This window comes from Nelumbo nucifera, chromosome 4 (genome assembly GCF_055504915.1).
Source record: "Nelumbo nucifera cultivar China Antique chromosome 4, China Antique-T2T, whole genome shotgun sequence".
Lineage (NCBI taxonomy): Eukaryota > Viridiplantae > Streptophyta > Magnoliopsida > Proteales > Nelumbonaceae > Nelumbo > Nelumbo nucifera.
The window spans coordinates 25101058-25120469 of NC_142652.1; the positions used below are offsets into that span (position 1 = coordinate 25101058).

The window sequence follows — 19412 nt, forward strand, 5'->3', positions numbered from 1 at the left end:
TTTTACACAAAGTAAGTGGCCAACTCTTTGCTGATCAAATAAAAAAAGGTGGCCAACTGTGTAGACTCTAGTGGTGAAGTGTAATAAGGTAGTTTACCATATTTTATCAAATTATAAATCAAGACTCTTTGATATGTTGTCTGCCTGAAAAACAAAGGCCAGCAATTTGCAAGGTTAAAAAACAATCTACCTTTGAAAGTTGAAACTGTTGCAGTAGATTATATTGCACATATACATTCTAAACTTGCATAACAGCTTTCATGAATATATTATGTATCTATTCATCTTCCTCTTTTCTGGTAAAATGAGCATTATGATACTTGGCACCACTTCTGTGTTTTCATACACATGCGCACATGCATTTACATGTTGAAAATGATGTGCCAGACAAGCATTTCATATGTGACCAACAATGCCCTCAACACATGTGCCAACTTTCAGGTCAATTTTTCTCTGCCATAACAGAAATGACCTTTTTCCCCTTGTTTTTATTTAACAATTCAAGAAAATTAATTTGCCATTGCTTTCTAGGTAAAAGTTCAATATGCAGATGGTTTGGGAACTAGTGGACAATGACATTATACATGTTGGTGGTCCAGAGGGTCCTTCATGAGATGGACATTCTGGATCAGCCATATATCCCTCCATGTGGCAAAAGAAAACCCATGTCAATGCTTCCTTTAATATCTGCCTTAAGCCCATTACAGAATATTGCTTCTAATTATGTATGTTTTCTAAATATTTATTTATGTATAAAGGTGTATGTATTTGTCTATTTTCTTGTGTGATTGTGTCTACACTTGCACTCTATATGAATGCATGCATGTATTGACATGTGGGCACAGTGAGATACATCCAACAATATTTTATCTGAATCAAGTTGTCATGAAACTAGATTCTTTCTGTTGTTGGACACACAAAAATCTCATTTCCATCAGTACAATTCTTGATTCTGCACTGTTGTATTTCTTTCCAGTCTCTCCCACAACAAAGGATTGTGTGGTGTACCTTCTCTACCATCATGTCCTCTATTTTGGGGAAAGGGAGGCTTGTCCACTGCTGGTAAAATTGCAATTGGTCTATCCTGTCTAGCTGTTCTCGGCATATTAATCCTGGTAATTTATGTATGCTGCATCAGGAGGGGAAGTAATGATTATGACTTCGCTCTTCCTCAAGATTTAATTTGTAAGTATTGTTTCAAATATTATAAAGCTATCAACTTTGTCTTTATTATTTCAAATACAATTATATTATTTATTTGCTTTTGTCTGTTTTCAAAAGTGTATTACATACTAATCTGCCATATCATCAGGCATGACTGTATGATTATATAATCTATACATTGGATGTGTTTTTATGCATATAACAAGTGAAATTATTCCAAAATGAAGGGATGGCAATAATCGCAAAAAATATACAAAATTTAGATATCTTGGCCTATATTTTCCATAAAAGTTTATTATGGTCTTATTCTTCACTCTTTGCTTTTAATCTGCTTAGCCTGCTCAATTCGAATTCTTCACTCTTCAGTAACTAATGAAGAAATTTTATTAGTAAGCAAAATAAGATAGAAGAATAGAAAACAAAGCTAAACTAAGATCAGTCAGTTAGTCCAAAGACACATACTCACAGGAACCAGAAAGTCCCCCACCCCCAAAGGTGTCCTTGGCTCTTTCCTATTAACCCCTACAACAAGATTTTCTAGAGAGCTAGGTTGGCATTGCAAGCCTCAAGCTTTGGATAAAGGAGGAGGGTTGTATTAGGTTGGCATCCACTATTAAATCCTTTACCAAATTCTTATGAACATAGACTCTGAATTGCATTTCTTGCTCATTCTAGGGCATTACTTAAAAGTGGCGTCCTACACCTTAACTCAAGTGTGGTGAGAAACGGGCAAGGGTATGCTAGGGTGTTCCCCAAAAGTGATGCACTACAACAGTGCCAGGTTGTAGTGAGAAATTGGTGAAGCTTCCCACATCCTTTTAGATGAGAGTGGGTAAAGAAGTTGGTCTAAGAAACACAAATTCAACTAGCAACTTGGAATGTAGGAACCTTAATAGGAAAGATAATGGAACTAATAGACATAATGAAGAGGAAAAATATTATTATAGCTGACGGGAGCTGTGTGGGGAATCCGGGCCCCTCGGGAAAAGGAAGTGCAGGATATGATAGGGTGCATGGAGGATTTGGTTTTGGGGAGAGGAGTGAGATAGGAGATATAATCTTATAATTTGCAACCGCTTATGATATGACAATAGTAAACATATACATTAACAAGAAAGATAAACATTTAAATTAAAAGTGGATCAAATTCAAGTTAAATAGTTTTTCTTCCTTTATAGGCAAATAGAACAAATGATATGTAAGGACTACAAAGTTATTCTAAAGGAAGATTAACCACACAACATAGATTAGTGGTGATAGATGCATACATTAAAAGATAGAAAAATATATAAAAAATAAGTGCCTGAAAATTAGGTAAGCAAATCTCAAAGTAGGAGAGTAGAATTTAGATGAAAAGACTAATATGTGGCTTGGTATGGCTACTAACTATATAAACAAAGTAGCACAAGAGGTTTTAAGAGAATCTAAAGGAAAATGGCAAAGTGCTAGGAGAACTTATGGTGGAATGAAGAGGTTCAAAATATAATCAAAGCAAAATGGAATTTTTAAATTAAATTTGAGGCATAAGACAAACTAAAAAAGAAAGATTTAAAATGGAATATACAAACTTACATAGATGAGAAAAAGAAAAACAAAGATTTAAAATTCATCAAAGAGGAAGATTAAAGTCTTGATAAAAGATGGAAAAGTTATTTTGAGAAATTATTAATGAAGAACATATGGAGGGTGCTAATGGATAGGGGATTAGTAACTATAAAATCACTAGAGTTAATAGGTTCAGAAAATTGAAGTGAATGAGACTTTAAATAAGATGAACAAAGGAAAGGCATTACAACTAGGTGTGATCATGGGTTGGGTCAGGCCTAGGCCAGACCCAAAGTCAGGTTAAGGTCCTATGACTTTAAGTGTAAAATATTAAATATATAATATTTTATATTATACGATATAATATATTTTTATATTTATGCTATACATTATATAATATAAAATATATTATTATATATTATATGTATTGTAGGTGTCATATTTAGGGGTGTAAACGGATCAAATTCGAATTGAATTAGGCAATATCCGTATTCGATTCGATTTGAATTCAACCAATTAATTATTTTAGGTAATTACTAAATATATAAAATAAATATTTTATTATATAAAGTATATAAATATATAAATTATATAAAACATTTAAACATTTTATATATATATATATATATATATATATTATATAAGAATTAAATAATCATTCGAATTTGGACATTAATCAAATCGAATCAGGTCATATCCGAATTTGTATCCGATTAACTATTCAGTATGAATAGGAAATCTGAATTCGACCGATTAGATATTCAAATTATCCAAATTCGTTTCGATTATGTCTAATCTTGAATTCGAAATCGGATTTTTGGATACCGTTGACACCCTTAGTCATATTACAATATTGTATAATAGGAATATAACATAAAATAACACATGCATATGTCCAGGCCTGATATGGGCCTAGGCCTAGACACAAGAGTACAAAACCTAGGTCCAAGCTCAGAAATTTCAATGCCCCTAGTTACAACTTAATTGTATCCCAACAGAAGCTTGGAAAGATATTAGAGAGGTAGGCATATTATGGTTAACTAAATTATTTAATAATATAATGAAAACAAAAAGGATGTCAAATGAAGAGAGAAACACTATGGCGCCTATATTTAAAAACAAAAGGTGATGAAACTGATATTTTGGAAACATGAATTAAAAAAAAAAAAAAACTGGTATTTTAGAAACCAATTTGGTTTTATGTCAAGGAAATCAACCATGGAAGCTGTCCTTTTTATTTAGATAATTGATAGAAAAGTTTAGAGAGAAAGAGAGATCGACATATAGTATTCATTGTCCTAGAGAAAGCATATGGTAAAGTTCCTAGAGATGATAATATGGTGGGTTTTGGAAAAAGAAAGAAATCCCAAATAGGTATATGGACCTAATTATGAACATGTATGAGGGTGCAACAATTTTGAACATGGTACTTAATCAAGAATAAACACTTAGCTAGTTAGCCTTTATTTATTTGCACTAGCCATGGATGAATTGGCTAAACACATTCAATAGGTCCCGTTGGTGAATGTTGCTTGTTGATGACATAGTATCAATTGATGAAACTAAAGAAGGATAAATGCAAATTTAGATTTTTAGACAAATACTTAGATATAAATGGATTTAAAATAAGTTGGAATGTATTCAATGTAAACTTAATGACCACAGGGGTGGAATTCAGGGTACACTTAGGATTGGAGACCAAGAGATATCTTGATGTAACCTTTTTCATTACCTTGGTTCAATAATCCATAACAACTAATAAGGGAGAGATTGAAGGTGGACAAAATGGGGAGGGGTGCATCTAGAGTCTTATGCAATAACAGAATACAACCTAGGTGGCTAGTCCCAAAGGAAAATTTTATAAAACAGTTATAAGGCCACAATATTGCATGGAACAGAGTGTTGGTAGTCAAAAAAGCAACACTTCGTGTGTGGCAAAAATGTGAATGTTGAGATGGATGGGTAAGAAAAGTAGAAAGGATAGAATCAGAAATTAAGATAAAAAGGACATGGGTTGAAGGGCCCTTAATTTAACAATTGATATGTCACTGAACAAAACAATATGGCAGTGCAGGATTCATGTAGCAGACCTTATGTAGTTGGGACGGGGTTTATATGATGACCAAAAAGATGTTACACAGACATGCAAAGGATGAGGAGAAGCATGGTTTTGGAGACAAATTTACTCTACAGAAGTGTTTGACATGTTATGGCACCCATGTACAGGCATCCAAGTGTCATGGTCAAGAAGCTTATGAATAGCAGGGAAGGCAATGGGTCAGGTTTTGTTTGAGCTAGGTTGTTCTTAACCCGGTTATATATATTCCATCACAAAGCACAACAAAAACACAGGTCAATTTGTCTGAACTGAAACCTGAAATGGCCAGATTTTGCAAGGTAAAAATACAAGACCAATATCAAACCTGTTGGCCTGATTAAACTTCCATGTGCTCTATTCCTACAAGAAGTTACAAGGTCAGGCCGAACAGAGGTCATGCCATAATGAGATCATTGGGATGTAGCACTGTTGTTTCATACCATTAGATTGAAAACCAACTGAGAGATAGGATGAGAGAGAATGTATGAGTGTCAAACAGGATACATTGTCCTATATGTTGAAAAGACAGAAACCCCATTAACACATTACATAATGATATTTATGCTCCTCCTTCCCCTAGTAGATCACAAGTATCATGCAATGCATAATTTGTTACATATAATTGGAATATGTCATTTAAGGCTTGCTAAAGACATCTCGAAGTTCATTACAATGTCTAGTTTCTTCTTGAATACCATGCCCATGATAATAAAGATCAACTTCAATGTGTTTTGTCTTCTCCTGAAAAATGGGACCGCTAGCACTGCATATGCCAGCTTTGTTGTCACATAACATTGCCATAATGGAGACCTCCAGTAAAGCTGAATTTTGACAGGAGCAGTCAAGGTAATCCAGGGCCCTCAGGCATAGGAGGGGTTTTGAGAGAAAGGATAGTTACATTTTGTCCCTATTCTCTGGATCAGTGGGAGTTGATGATTCTATAAGGGCTGAGATACTGGCCGCAGTACAAGGAATACAGGCTGCAAACGAACTTGGAGTGGAGCACTTGATAGTTGAGGGGGACTCCAAGGTGGTAGGGATTGGCTGTCAGATCCAGATATGATTTTCTGAGGCTACAGGGATCTTCTCAAGAAAGTTAAGTGGCTTACACGAAACATGTCAGTAAGCTTCCAGTGGGTTAGCAGATCAGCAAATTCTATGGCTGACTCTTTGGCTAAACAAGGGGTTTCTAGGGGTGAATTGTTCTGGGCTACTTTATAAGTGCATTTCTGTTAAGAGTGTTTATATCCTCATTCCCAAGGGATGGTAACATCTTGTGCCTCCTTTTAGGGTGACTGCACACCTTTTTTTCTCTTCTTAATAAAACTACCACGTATTTATCAAAGAAAAAACATCTCCATAATGTCTTTAGAAATAAAAGTCGTCCTTTGAGGCAAGGAGTTTACCTACATTTGACACACAGTGAACATGATACCATGTTAGTTTAGTTAGGAGTAAGAAAGGCTGTATAAGAGAGGGCAAAACTTAATACACCCAATTTCATGTGTCTTGGTTTTAAGAGTCTTGTCTTCTTGTATCTCTTCGCTTTTTGCATCTGAAATATTAATAAAAGCACTTGTTACCAATAGAAAAGTGGGAAAAGAATTAATCAAAGTATGTTTGGCACAAAAGGATGAAAATTATACTGTATAAAGAAAAGTCAAATATTAATGAGGATGAGAAAGGTCTAAGAGCTTAATTGCAAGAACTGCATATTTGTCCTAAGATGGTTGAAAACTTCAAAATAAGAAAAATAGGTCTATTTTTCAATGGTTGGTAGGTAGGGTTGGAAAGGGCGATCAAGTTTGGTGAGGTTCAGAGTATGGTTTGCATGAAGAGATGAAAATTTTACAAATGTGAAAATTATGAAATCTAAGGTTCTGGGTGGAACTTTGAGCTGATGTTTAAAGGAATGAAAGGTTGGGAAGATCTATGTGGATGTGCAAACATGGGAGCAAAAAAATGGTTGGAATGGAAAAAAATTCAGTTTTCTATGGAAAATAGAGAAAAAGCTTAGCTAGATCAGTTTCTGGCCTTTGAGAATGTTGAATGAGCACCTTTTTATAAACTTATGATTTACTTATTGATGAATGCTTGGAATATTAAAGAGACAATAGAGAGAAAGAAGAGAGAGAAAACTGAATCACTAATGGGTAGTTGGGTAAAATCTCAAGTAAATTCCCATTAGAACTAGAAAAAAAATATATAATTATAGAATTGCTAGTATCATAAGAAAACTCAGTAACTCCTATATCACTTAACCAATGAAATACCTACTGTCTAAAAACACAAAAATACCTAGGGGAAGAAGGTAGATGAATTACATTCTCAATCCTAATTTCCCATTATCTTTCTTGTCTAATTTTGTTCTTTATCAATTGATGAACATGCAAAAGAACCTATTGCCAAAACTAGCAGGCCAAGTTGTTGACAGCACAACTTTCAGATGCATTGGGTGATCTCTAAAATTAGTTCTTTTATCTTTCTGGTAACAGATGAGATAGTATAATAAAGATTTCCCAAATTGGGGTGGGGTGGGGGGAAGGGCTAGAACCTAATATTCCACCCCAATACAAATTATAACCCCCTCCCCAAATAATTACAAACCAATGGTCTAGCCTGCAAGAGCCCCTGAAACAGCTCATCCAAATCTGTTTCCCTTCTAGCTAGAGTTTTTTATATGAATTTTTAGACATTTCTTATTTTCTCTGTCCACATTTATTATTGTTCCTTTGATATAGGCACTTCTTCAATTAGTATGTGCTTGGGTGAAAATAGTTGTAGAAGAAGAGCCATGTCTATGCTCAACTTTGTTCTTCCTCAGTCTTCATCTTTCTCAAATCTCAAGTGAGGCACAAAGCTTAACCAATTTGTATTGAAACAGGGGTCTTAATGGGTAGTTGTTGACATTTCTATTGATTTAAAGAGCTCATTTTATTGGGTTTGGTAGTGATTTCCTGCAATTCATGAGTTCAAACTGAGGCCCTTAGAATTTTTAGATCCCAAACGTAAACAAATTATTCACACAGACGATTTACTGCTAAGATGCCTTCATGACTAAAGAAATGTTAATGTAAATAATTTGTATGACACTTGGAAGTTGGGACCTATAAGCTAGATGGAATTCGGCACACAAGGCCTATATCCTCCTCAAAGGGTTGGAGATGCTTGTGACATTTTCTTAAAGCCTTCTTTATGTGAAAAAGTGTTCATTTAGTGGGATATCCAATCAAGTGGTGCTTTGGAAACTACTGAATATAATTGAAAGGTACAGGTATAGGTTTCAGTTAGGTTTTCCATGTATCTAATGAGCAGGCACATTTGGCCAAACAAGTTGTTAGTAGACAAACTGCATAATTTGGAAACTTTTGCCACCTAATTGTATTTTTTTATTAAGCTTTCCTTACCAATCTGAGTAAAAAGGAATTTGAATTATTTGTCCTTCTTTGTATCATATGTGCCATATCCTCACTATCCTTAATTTTTCGATATGGATTTTATTTGTATGTGCATTATAACTTGCAAATCACAACTTGCAATGCTTTCCTGTTCACATCTATCATCTTTAAAAGAAAATCTTACAGCATGCTTGTTGTTGCGTGGATTTTCTTTTTTCGAATATTCAATTTCTTATACTGTGGTTACACAGCTTTGTTGATCTTGTTCATGGGGTACTTTATATGTTTTATCCTGGTTCTAAACTGAACTTATTTGATTCTTTTTCCAGCACTATCAGCAAAGAGAAATAGGTATCAACGACAGAAATCTTTGATGCTTCTTGAAATGGAGACGCAGAACGCCAATGGATTTCCATCTTCAAATTCCCGCTAACAGGCCTATTGGAAGGAGGATGACATCATCTTAAAAGCAGTTACCTGCACGCCCCACCAAGATTTCACATAAAGGGCAATTTGAATGCCATGATATGCACTCTTAAACAAAATATGTGCCCACTGTTGAAGGAAGTTTGGTTTCAGAAAGGCAAGATTCTTACACTTTAATAGCGTTCATGCTTTTGCTTTTCACAAGTTCTGTACTATAGCTGGGGACCACTGTAAATGCAATGTATGCCATGCTACTGGGCAATTGCCCGAGCTGTGCATCAGATGCTCCCATGTACCATACTAAAATTTTGGCAATTGGATCATCATGGAATGTTGATTTAAATTCAAGGAATACAAAAGATGCTGCACAGTATACACTTGTAACTGCTCCAGTCACCAGCCTTTGTGCAAATATGTATACAGAAGATCCATGCTAAGTGCTAACCATCCATTTCTAGAACTGCCAATTTCCAGTAGTTGGTCCATGTTTCAGATAGCCAACTGCTCAGGTGCTCCTGTATCGGCTGGTAATCACCAAATTGATCACAGAGCAGGGTGTCACTTGTCAACTGATACTCAGACGTTTCATATGCATCAGGTTCTGGGTCTTATCATGTCCAGATATGAGTATGACAGCGGGTTCCAGGACCCACCCAACAACAATGAACCGAATAAAAATAAGCATTCAAATTGTTTTTCTGTTGTTGGTGTATGCTTTACAAGTTTCAAATCATCTTACACAGTTACACCACATCTGCGACGTTGTGTCATTACAGGTGGGTTCCGCACCTGATGTTGCAGATATGTAGTGTAAGATGATCTGTAAGGCATATGAAAACTGATAAACTTTCTTATAGAGACCCATTATAGTTAGGGTCTGACGCATCAGAACTTGCCACCTGGCTCATTTTTCAAGAATAGGGTCCCACAGTTGAATGACCCCAAGTCCGAACCAGGGCATTAGACATGGAAGGCATCAGCATGGTCGGATGACTTTTAACAACAATCAAAATGTAAGATTGGTGGCAACTAGCAAGTTCTGGGACCGCCAGAGTCCCAGACCCCCGATTTGGCCTGATCTTAATTGTACACCTCAGTTTAAACTCCGATGCAAACAGGAAAAACTGCATTCACTTGTTTCTCTTTTGTAAGTAAAATCTCAACGTTTATATGCTCATGTCTTCATCGGATGCTTGCTGGTGGAACCCTAATTTCGAATCTTTGATCTTTGAACCCGATAATGGTGGAGTCCAACAAATGTTTCTGGACCAGACCCTAATAATGCTGGCTAGGTACTTTAGGGTATCTAGGTAATCGGGTCCCCATTGAACCCCTAGACTCCCCCCCACATAACAAATGCTTTCCGAATTCCGACTACCTTTCCCTTCAAGTTTAAACGCTGAACTTAGGGGCTAAATCCAGGCAGTCCAGCTGGGTCGCTTGGTGAAATCCAGGTTTAGGTCAAGTCAACTCTGGCATCAGCAATTGACCCAGCCCCGGCCCCAGAGGCCACAGGGGACTGGGATTCCGGGTGGCAACCTTAAAATAATAGGACAGTTGGGCTACAGAGGATCTGCTCCTTACAGAGCGCACCTCACACCAACCTAACAAACACATCCCACCATCAGAATAATAATTCATAATTAAGTAGTATGGACTATGGCGAGCCAAGTTTTTCTTAGCTACAAAGACCCGACCACCGTGGCCTCGTCAAGCTTGAAATTTTCAAAAAACCAGAAGAATCTCAGCAGCAACACGGAATACGGGTGGCAAATGGCAATGGTGTGTTCAAGTAGGGCACTTGAAATTAAAGCTCAACCTGAACCCATTTACCTGCATTGATTGAAATGTCAATGGTTTGATTGCTGTGGGCGCTTAGCCTAACAGGACAGAGCTTGCCCACTTGGAAAGGAGAAAGAGAACCCACATAATCATTCATGATTATGAACAATGAACCAATCAAATTGCCATGAATCGGAGGGTTATAAGCTCATCTGGGTTGATTAAACGTCTGAAAGGGAGTTCTCAACAGGCAGCCCATCGGGTGATTGGTCTCATTCCATGCAAGTGCATGGACGGAAAGAGATGGGTCAACCTTGACAAGAGAAGAATACCACTCTCTCCCTATTGAAAATTAAATGAAGATTTAATAAACCCAATAGAAGGTATCGCCGTCTACAGTCATTAACATGTGATGCAGAAGTAATTGCAGTAACGTGTTTAAGCCATGGCCACAAGAACTTTGAGTAAAATACCCACAAATTGTTGGAGTTGCTCCATTAAATTAATTCCAAGTTGACTATTTTTTTAATCAAATGGTAGAGACTTTTAGAAGCATTCCATGCACGGTTTTTGTTTGAATCTTCTCAATCCCAAGTCTGCTTCTCTGGCTTTCCTTTTGACTGAAGCTAACCCAATTCTATTATATTTAACTCCTTTATGATTATACAATCCTAATTAAGGAAACTGAAAAAGCTTTGTTGTGATTATAATAATACATTCATCTATTCTTTTTTTACTATTATTAGCATAATAACTCCACACATGAACTTTTGGGAGAGGCAGATTTTTTTTTTTTTTTTTACAAGGTGTTGCCCCCATCCTTCATCATGGTGGCCTCACCTATTCACATAGCAATTGGCTGAAACATCTATAGAATATAGACCCTGACTCTGCATTGGATGGGGGGACCTCTTTTCTATGTCAAAAACATCAATTGGGCTGTGAATGCCGACCTTTCCGGTCGCCCTTGCCGGTGTATCACCGCCCTGGCGCAGGTGAAAAGAAAAAAACAATTGAGATAACTATTCACTTATTCAGGCCTAATTTTTGTTCATGTGTGTTTAGCACTTACTTAGCTACCATAAATCATCCCAATTAGCATTAGATGATATGTTGAACTATTAGTGTTAAGAGTTGCTGGTACTTTGTTAGACCCGATTGATCATATTGTACTAGTTTATGTGACTTGGTTCCTAGTCCATGAGTTGACATATGGGTCAGGCTCAGTTGCATTTTTCTGGCAGTCCCTGACCCGACCCACATGTACGCAAAACTGAAGCAATTTATTTTCTTTTAGGTCCCACAGCTTTGTCAATTGGGTACCTGACATAACCAACATCAAATAATTACTTTTCTTCATCTTTTGTTTTTCCTTTTTTTTTTTTTTTCCTTTGTCCTTTCCGTTTTTTTTTGTCAATTTCCATTATGGAATGGGAAAATATTTTCCAAGTGGGAGCCCACTCCCTAAATTTCTTTCCTTAGCATGTGGCCATGACTTGGTCAGTTTGGTTTGGACCCATCCATCAGACAGGGAACTCTCCTTATTGGCCACAGATCCTAGTATTCAATTCCCGTGTCAATTTTCAGAAACTCAGCCAGTCAAATGGCTCAGAAACTGTTTGATGTTTTCCCTTAATGCCAGTCAAATGATTTTTCAAAATTTTCATTCATAGGTAATGGTGCATTGCTCTTTAATTTGAACATTCAATAGTTTATAGATTATTAAAATAGTTCATCCCTTTTGTACATTCATATATAGAATCTAGATCCTTAAGCTGAGACTAATTCAGATGAAAAGAGAAAGCAAATTTTTCAAAGAGTTGCATAAACTCGTTGCTAATTACCAAGTATATCTCATTCTCGCTAAAGATCCCTAAAAAGAAAAGAAAAAAAACAAGGAAAATTTGTACATGTAACTAACTAGCTATATGGAAGGGGTGCTGCTTGGAAGAACTAATCAGTTTGATGCAACTCCAACTCAAAGACAATACACCAAAGAGGGAGCTTCTCTGATTGGCCGTAGAGTGGCTTGTGGGGTTACGAGAGTGAAACTTTCTACACGGCCAAAGAGTGGCTTGACCAACAAGTGGAATCCTTGTTAATTAGCTGCCAACTGAGCTACCACCTGGATAGTTCCTTTTCATCACTTGTGTGTTATCTAATCAACAACCTACCATGTGCCGGTGAAATTCATCTTTCGTGGTGCTTTCCCTATTTTGATCAGCTACTCAGTTGTACCTTCCTGGTTGCCCTAATATGTAATGGCTTTTGTGTTAACACTCATTTCGTTGATTGTTTTTATTCTCGATATATTTCTATTCACCTTTTTTATATAATCGGACTTGTCAAACAATTATTATGTCCCCTGCAATCAAAATATATTATATTAAACTATCCAACCCAACTCATCAAACCCTAAAAATCACCTGGCCTAAAACTAAAACATGTAAAACAATTCAGACTAGGATTTGTAGGTGACAGATGACTCCCAAGTTGCATAATTTTTGGATTTTATAATGCAAGTGCATCAGTTGAAGGGGGTGTCACCAACAGAACCACACAATGGAACCAGAGAAACAAAATCTCTATTCTGGAAAATCCCAAAGAGGTAAGTAATCTGTTATTCTATGTTACCTTGGTGCACACTCCATTTTATTTTATTATATGATCCACATCTTACCTTGATATAATATTAAAATGATGTCTTAATTAAAAATGCCATTTGTGTGCCTCCAAATCCGCCTCCTACCAAGCTTTTTCTCTTATCCTTGATTCATGCTTCATGTTGAAATCATGTTGGTTTTGGCGGATTCCTCCAATGGGACCAATCAAAATATTGGCTCGATTCCATAGTGGCCAACACTAGGACAACCATATCTATTTATATCTGTATTAGTAACAGGAAAGATGGGACTTGTGGAGGAGTCTTTTCATCACAAAATTTTTACGCACATGTGCTTATTTATCTTTTATATTATACTAGATGGAATGGGTCAGTTTAAGGGTCAACTTAACCCATGTTAAAACGGGAAAATTGATATCAATCTAAACCTAACCAGATTTTTATTATCCTATGCATTTGCATGGACTTAGTTGTTGCTAGTATAAATATAACGTAAAACATGTAGGTAGGAATGAATTAAATTGTGGAAATTAGACTGTTGGTCTGTCTTGACTTCATCAGTTGATTCACCTCGAAATCTTTTTTTCTTTTTCTTATTTTGATTATTCATTCATGGGTTCTCGTTGCAATCAGACTTGTAAGCAGTAAAGTAGTAAAGATGGGAGAAAAAATTCAAAGAATTAAAGTTGAGTTAAAAAACCAATCACTTATCTGCAACAAAAGAAAACAATGTGATGTCATTGTGAGTAAGTTGTCCACCACAAACAACAAAAAATATATATATATAAAAAAAAAAAAAAAAAAACACCAAGTGGACGAGTGATGACTTGCAATAAGTTGTAAGTTGTAACTTTTGTGCGCTCCATGTCGGCAATGAGAAACGTATCATCACTATCATCATCAATCATCACATTTAATAATAATTCAAATGAGACCCACATCGGCGGAGAGACCGAGAAAAAGTAAGGTGGAGATTAATCACACAATTAGCCACGTGGATCATGACAATGCTTAGAGCATTATGTAAATATATGTATGTAGTAGTTCCTGCATTAAGGAAAGAATGAGTCAAATTGGTGGGAGGGTGTGAACAAGTTATCCAATCAAACAGTGTGTGCTGAAAAAAAAAAAAAAAAAGGAAAAAATAGGGTTTGTGGAATGGACCTAACATTTGGCATTTTTGCACAGAACAAACTATTCATATTTGAACCCGCGTTCCCATGCTTGTCAACCGTCAACCTGAGATTTTACTATTGCATCAAACGATGGCCCTAGAAAATTTACCAATTGATAATTGGGTCTACCCTAAGAAACTTCCCACTTATAAAATATGGTGGAAAATGGGCCATATGAATGGCAGGACCCAATTTAACTTTGTATGTCAACTTGCAGAAAAATTCCCGGGTTTGGATCATTCTAACTTTTATTGGCAGCAAAAGAAACAAAGCTGGGCTTCACATGATGGGGCTGTGGGGGTAGGCATTCCCCACCAATTATCAGCAAATAACAAATAGAAAACAAACAATGACAAATAAAATTTGCCACTTGGTTTCCTTTCTTAAATGGTGAGCAAAACCTCTTCATTCCGACATAGGAATCCGACCCATTTAGATCATTCGGAGTCATTCCCCGATTAGCCAGCCCCAGCCCCATTTAGCCATTTCCAACAATCTATAATTTCTCTTGCAAAGAATCAACTAGCCCATCCCCCCAGTTCCCCAATGAGCATTACCCGACCCGATTCGATGCCATTAAGTGGATAATAGGAGAGAGAAGCAACTGTTGCTTATCCCTCTGATGCGCTCAACCAATAAATTCAAGAATCACAAGCAAAATCCCGTGTGGTCCTCTTGACACAACCTCTCTTCCACTGAACGGTGAATTATGTTGCAAATAGGCATGAGTGGGCCCCCATTTTCTGACCAATAGTAGCAGAGGGTTACAATTGTGATACACTTGAGTCAACAAATCCAACTATGGCTACATGGGCTCCATCCTAGCCTCCTATTGTCGGTAATAAATTACTCGGAACTAATTAATAAATAGATTTATGAACTCCAAACGATACTTCTGGCTTAATCATGGTTTAGTCCCTAATTACTCAATTAATCAAGTTGTTTGACTGAAGCCAGCCTTGTTTGCTGCAAATTAGGGTTTTGGGGCTTCATTACTTACTACTATTCAAACACAAAATTTTAAGCCAACTGTTGGAGAAAAGTCTCACAAGTCTCAAGTAAGAAACCAACATTGATTAATTTAACTCGTCGAGGAGAGTTTTAAGTTAAGTGGAGTTTCCTCAATTGGATACCATCACGTGGGTTGACCCGAAAAGCTGGGTCTTTGTTTACGTCTGTTGAAGATGGAGCAACGGTCAAAAATCCAGATCAAACCGTTTAAGCTTTTCGGGTTTTTCTAATATTTATTTTGATTTATTTATCGTTTTACTGGGTCGTGTGTGTGTGTGAATGAATTTGATTGGAAGCAACGATTTTTTTCCTTTAATTTTTTATTTTTATAATAAATATTTTTTTAATATTTAGTGGAGAAAATAAAGGAAGCAACAAGTTGGGAGGAAAGAAACAAAAGGGACGGGAACATTACCTGGCCATGGGGGCCCACAGGCTTTATCACAGCGGTCGGATCCAATACACAGCGCTCAATTATCCAGGTCCAACCGCTGGAAAAGAGATGTCGACGTCGTCGGCAACAGAGTAAAGCGTGTCGCTGACATGGCAGAAGGTTCAAAGGCCCAAAGCAAGGAGGGCTGAATGAGAAAAGAAATGCCAAATCCAAGTGGGCTTGTGTTCTGATTATCCAAGAAAAAACAGACTGGGCTTTTTTTCTTTTGTCGCTTTAACGGCCACTCTCATTCTCCCTCCTCCTCCTATTTACCAAATTGCCCTCCCACGCAGAGAGACCTTTCTTTGAATTACCCACAGATGGATATTTCCTTGAACTTGAGCATTTCAGGAAACGGCAAATCAGCGCCGGGGGGCATCTGATGTAGGTAGATTCAATTCCCAAATTGGAGGAATAAACAAAAGCACAAAAGCAGAAAGTTCATGGTCGATTCAGAAGTGACTTCCCAGCTACCAAACAACCAAAATCACCAGGATGTGAGGTATGATTAGGTCAAAATTAAGTTTAGGGTTAGGGGGAAGCCAAAAGGTCTACACATTCAACGGTAAGGATTGTTCGGTTTGCCTCATCCTCATCGAACGGTCTGGACTGCCTGACATGTCCATGTCCGGTCATGATTGCCACAACCCAAATTTTAAAATATATATATATATATATATATATATGAAAAAAAAACTAAGGCTTAATTTAAAAAGAGTACCAATACAAATATCTATGGTGCAAATATATATAAAATAATATAAAATATAAGGTTTTGCACTCTACATATTTATATTTATACTCCTTTCAAACTGAGTCTAAAATTTTTTACAGTTAATTTTAAATCTGTATTTATATTTTACATTTATAAATCTATATTTACACTGTACATATTTGTATTTATACTGTTTCCAAACTGAGCCTATAAATTTTGCCTGTTTGATATCTCCTTTGTGTGATGGAGATTAGGAGAAACCAAAAAATCTACACATTCAACGGCAAAGATCGTCCAGTTGACCCAATCCATCGTCAAAAGGTCAGGATCACCTGGCACGATCTTCACAACCAAAAGTTAAAAAATAAGAACTCAAAAATTGAAAAAAAAAACTAACATTTTGGCAGCTAATTCTAAATTCTATGGGTTTGGCTGTGGGATCTTCTACGTTGTGTGATAGAGATTAGGGGGATCAAATTGCCCCAACACCCTTAAAGTCTGTGACTTATATCAAGCTTTGGTCTGTATGATATTGGAAAACCTCGTGCTTATTGACTATTCAAGTCATTTCACATTTGGGCACTATTTAGTTAGTACTCAACTGCTCACCTCTCCTTGGTTTCTCTTTTTGATTAATGCATCAGTTTGAACTTTGAAGCCCACAGCTTCAAACCCCAAACCCTAATAATTCAATATGTTATCTTTTGGAAGCAAAATGACATTAGGTTAGTGGCTTATGTTATGGTGGGAGTGACGTGGTTTTGCCATCCCAAGCAAGGTCATCAACAGAAGAACCCTAGGACTTGGAAGTGGAAGTATATACTTGGATTAATTAATTAATTTTGTGTTGTTAAAGATAATCAAAAATATTACATACAATAATCATGACTGTTATATATATTTTTTACAATTATTAAAATAAAATTAGTGATTCCAAACCTTATCGGGATCGACAACGTCGTCTGAATTAAAGCCAGATATATAATTAAAATTTTTGCTAATTAAGGCTGCATTAATTATTTATTAGTTTAGAAGATAAAGGTGAAGAAAATATACCAAACAGCGTTTTATTTATGTGTTGTTGGTTTCTATCTGGGAGAGAAAGGATGGTCACAAACAACCAAACTGATATGTACGCCATGACAGGTAAGAAAAAGCGTTTTAGGAATATTTTTGTGGCACTTATGAGGGTTTTCAGGTAGCAGCTTTTGGCTTTATTTGGTGAGGACTTTCTAGACAGCCCATATGAAACCCCAGAAAGTCCAAAATAACCGTCGTTCAGCCGGAAATAGGGCTTTCTGCTGAAGCTTCTTTTAATACGTGGCTTCTCTAAATCAGCTCAATGAAAACAGTTAGCTCAAACAAAGCTTCTGCTCTCTCAAACAGACAGAGAGGATGAGGAGAAGCACCAACAAACAAAATAGCAAATAGATGGTTGGTTTGAATCTTCAACCGGTTTGGTGAGACTATTAAGCCAATAAATGATGTAATAAAGATAAGTGTAAGAAATATTAAATAAATGATGTAATAAAGTATTAAAAAAAAAGAAAGAAAGAAAGGACCATGGGAGACTTCTATGTATAATAAATAATACAAGTTGATCATCCCTTCTGATGACCTCTATGAATTAATTGGCTAAAAATCACAGATATTTATATAATAAAAACAATAGCAATACTAGGGTCTGAAGTCTAGGGCACCACATAGTGATGATAAGTCTTGGGGTGGACCAATTAACTAAAAATACTTGAGAATTACTCCTATACTAATGGGAATCCGCATTTAAGAGTCAAGACCCTATTCTGATTGGACCCACATAGAAGATCTAACATGGTAGAAACTGAGTAAGTAGTTTGATCATGGCCGTCCATTCTCCTATTTGACTTTTCTTCCAATTGGGTCATGTTTTTATTCCCTTATTTTTGCAACTGTCCAAAAAAATATCAGCCACCACAGCTATTCAATTGGACTGATTCCCACGAGGGTAGTATCCAGGGTTTTGTTTCTTCCTTCTCTTGACAAAATTTGAATATGACAACTTCCCTAAACCATGTACTAGGGTTGGGTTGGCTTGTTAGTTGCAGTAATTTCTTCCAAAATTCTTTTAATATCAAGATGTAAATATAATTATCAACTTAATCACTACAATTATACCAGCTCAACAGAAAGGCAAATGAGATTAATTTCTTATTAGATTAAGAACTAATGAAACTTTGATCTGTACTACTGACCCTGCCAATTGAGGTTTTAATTTAAAAATTACAACAAAATCCATAGCATCACGAGGCAAATCTGTTCTTCCCTTCCTTTTAAACAAAAGAATATATATATATATATCCAACTCAATACATCAACACATGCATGTTGGAGGGTCTATCATCCTCAATGAACTCTTAAGATGAACGGTGGATCTGGATCTGGTACATCATTTTTTATATATTTCCTTTTAGCAGAGGAGTGAAAGGTCATGATCATCAGGCTGGTTGGGTTTATGGGCCGTGGCTCTGGTACATCATTTTTTATATATTTCCTTTTAGCAGAGGAATGAAAGGTCATGATCATCAGGCTGGTTGGGTTTATGGGCCGTGGCCCACCAAATATGGACCATGGGGAATTTATAAATTATAATGGGTAGGGTCCATTAAGGATGATGGGCATCATCTTCAGTTCTTCACCCTGTAATGCAGAGACCCCCCCCCCCCCCCCCCCCCCTCCAAAAAGAGAAACCATTAAACCAACCTGATGTCCGTTCCCACGTTTGTGGAGTATAGAAAACGGAAGGACAGCGTTTCCGTAACAAATACTGCTCAGCCCATACAACAAGGACCCCCCACATACATCTACTCCACAGTCCACAATGGATTGCTTTGAAAATTAAACTAAAAATAAAAAATAAAATGTATAATATTTTAATTAAACTGAAACTGTCAAGCTAATACAAATCAGGCATGAGTTAGGTATATTAAGAAATTCTTTCCTGTTTTTTATTAATATATAAAAATAAGAAAAAGGAAAATAGATTAATATATAGAATGGAATCTC

General features: G+C 36.4%; 1 protein-coding gene across 3 annotated transcripts in view; it reads left to right on the top strand.

Moving 5' to 3' along the window:
• The window catches only part of LOC104603038 (receptor-like protein 4), a 52817-nt gene extending 43794 nt beyond the window's left edge, over nt 1–9023 (top strand). For 2 of the 3 annotated variants that reach the window (XM_019198712.2, XM_010266950.3), the window contains 2 exons: nt 977–1185; nt 8535–9023. In XM_019198712.2, coding sequence (XP_019054257.1) covers nt 977–1185; nt 8535–8638 — 313 coding nt within the window. In that variant the 3' untranslated portion in view covers nt 8639–9023. The remainder of the gene's footprint in view (nt 1–976; nt 1186–8534) is intronic. The other variant, XM_010266951.2, reaches the window with a different exon arrangement.
• Nucleotides 9024–19412: the final 10389 nt, after the last annotated feature.